This window comes from Drosophila sulfurigaster, unplaced genomic scaffold (genome assembly GCF_023558435.1).
Source record: "Drosophila sulfurigaster albostrigata strain 15112-1811.04 unplaced genomic scaffold, ASM2355843v2 ctg146_pilon, whole genome shotgun sequence".
Classification (NCBI taxonomy): Eukaryota; Metazoa; Arthropoda; class Insecta; order Diptera; family Drosophilidae; genus Drosophila; species Drosophila sulfurigaster.
The window spans coordinates 1-2,069 of record NW_026909699.1 but is presented as its reverse complement, the minus strand read 5'-3'; the positions used below and the strand labels follow the sequence as shown (position 1 = coordinate 2,069).

The window sequence follows — 2,069 nt, the reverse complement described above, 5'->3', positions numbered from 1 at the left end:
TTAAAGACATTGCTAACTTCTTTTTTTTGTCAGTCAGTATTGTTTAAAGTAAGAATACATCCTATGGGGAAAATTTAATTTTTTTATTAAGAAGATTTTTTTTTTTAAATAATAATATTATTTTCGTATGAAATATAATAATTTTCCTCACTTCTATGTGCAATGCGACAAATAAACATTAATTTCCTTCTGCTAATTTGTCAGCTTAAAGATCAATGACAATCTTCAGTAGAGTATTTGTGAGGCACTTTTAAGGCATCTATTGTTGTCATACCCACTTGCCATGCTTTGGCATGAATACACAATATAAAATTGCTGATTCACAGTGAGTGTTTGTTAAAATCGAGGTGTAGACCCCATAGGAAAACAGCCAACTACGCAGGTCCCTTATAATTATCAGTTGCGTTTTTGTTGTGTTATATTATATTTAATATGTTCGACTATACTACTCGACGTGATAAGAATCCAGCTCAATTGCATTTGAATGTGTTCGGATCGCCGAGAGCGTAGTCGGTAACAGTTAGCGATAAAATAGAATTGCACATACGTCTATAAAATCGCCTCAAGCTTTGGAAGGGCCAGTTTGAAATCGAATCGCGTTGTGTTCACTTCAAATTTCACAATGTTTTTTGTACTATTTTTATTAACGGCCGTCGCGCTGCTTTACGTCTATCTCAAATGGAATTTCAGCTTCTGGGATCGCAAAGGATTTGTTTCCATTCAAACGGCTATTCCATTTGGTGTCTTGGATTCGGTTCGCAGGAATAAACGATCCTTCGGTCTGGCCATCTATGATGCATATAATGCCACGACTGAGCGATTTGTGGGAATATATCTGACACTGAGACCTGCGCTCCTGGTTCGCGATGCTCAGCTGGCACATGATATGCTTGTCAAGGACTTTGCCAGCTTCCACGATCGTGGCATTTACGTGGATGAGGTGCATGATCCCATGTCGGCGAGCATCTTTGCCATGGAGGGCAGCAAGTGGAGAGCAACTCGCACGAAGCTAACTCCTTCGTTCACCTCTGGCAAACTTAAGGGTATGTTTCCCACTGCCGAAGATTGCTCAGAAAAATTGTTGGCTTATTTGAATAAAAAATTGCCCGACTCCAGCGCTGGTGAAGTTGACATGAAGAGCGTTATGGCAAGGTATCAAAAAAAATTTTTTAAAAGTGGTTATTGTTTTATACTAAATTCTCTATTAATAGCTATGCTATAGATATTGTTGCGTCGACTATATTTGGCTTGGATGTCGATAGTTTTACTGATCCTAACAATGAATTCCGTCAAATAAGCAAGGAGGTTAATTCTCCCACAATTAAGAATATTATAAGAGGTGCAACCTCCTTCCTATATCCTGGGTAAGAACAATAACAGTGAAAAAAAAAAAACAGTTCTCCTGAAATTTAAACGTAATTTTCATTAGTCTGGAGAAGATTTTCAACCGTTTGGGCTCAGCAATTGATGGACAGGAACGTATGCGTAAACTTGTACATCGTACGATCGCCTACAGAGAGGAAAACAATATTGTTCGTCGTGACTTGCTGCAACTTTTGTTGCAACTTCGCAATACGGGCAAGGTGAACAATGACGATTCCGTCTGGTCGGCGGAAACAACTGCGGAGTCCCTCAAGAGCATGTCTAAGGACAACATCGCTGCACAGCTGTTTCTCTTCTTTGTGGCAGGATATGAAACATCTGCAGCAACAGCATCATTCACTCTATATGAACTAGCGCAGAATCCCGATGTATTGGCCAAACTGCGTGAAGACATCAACCAAGCGCTCGAAAGGCACAACGGACAGCTGACCTACGATTGCATTCACGACATGAAGTATTTGGAACTCTGTGTTATGGGTAAGTCGATCAACTGGTTTCAAGTATTTTCAATTAGCTGACATTTTAATACAATGCTTTACAGAAACTACTCGTAAATATCCTGGTTTGCCGCTGCTCAATCGTATTTGCACCAAGGACTATCCACTGCCGGACAGCAAACTTGTCGTTAAGAAGGGCACACCCATTATCATATCCCTGCTGGGCATTCATCGGGATAAAGAATATTT

At 39.9% G+C, this 2,069-nt stretch overlaps 1 protein-coding gene across 1 annotated transcript; it reads left to right on the top strand.

The window, feature by feature from the left end:
* Positions 1-567: 567 nt before the first annotated feature.
* On the top strand, positions 568-2,066 carry LOC133849866 (probable cytochrome P450 6d5; the record flags this gene model as incomplete). Its single annotated transcript, XM_062285908.1, has 4 exons — positions 568-1,152; positions 1,212-1,364; positions 1,430-1,860; positions 1,925-2,066. Coding segments are annotated over exons 1-4 (1,256 nt in total), but the record flags the coding sequence as incomplete, so codon positions are not given.
* Positions 2,067-2,069: the final 3 nt, after the last annotated feature.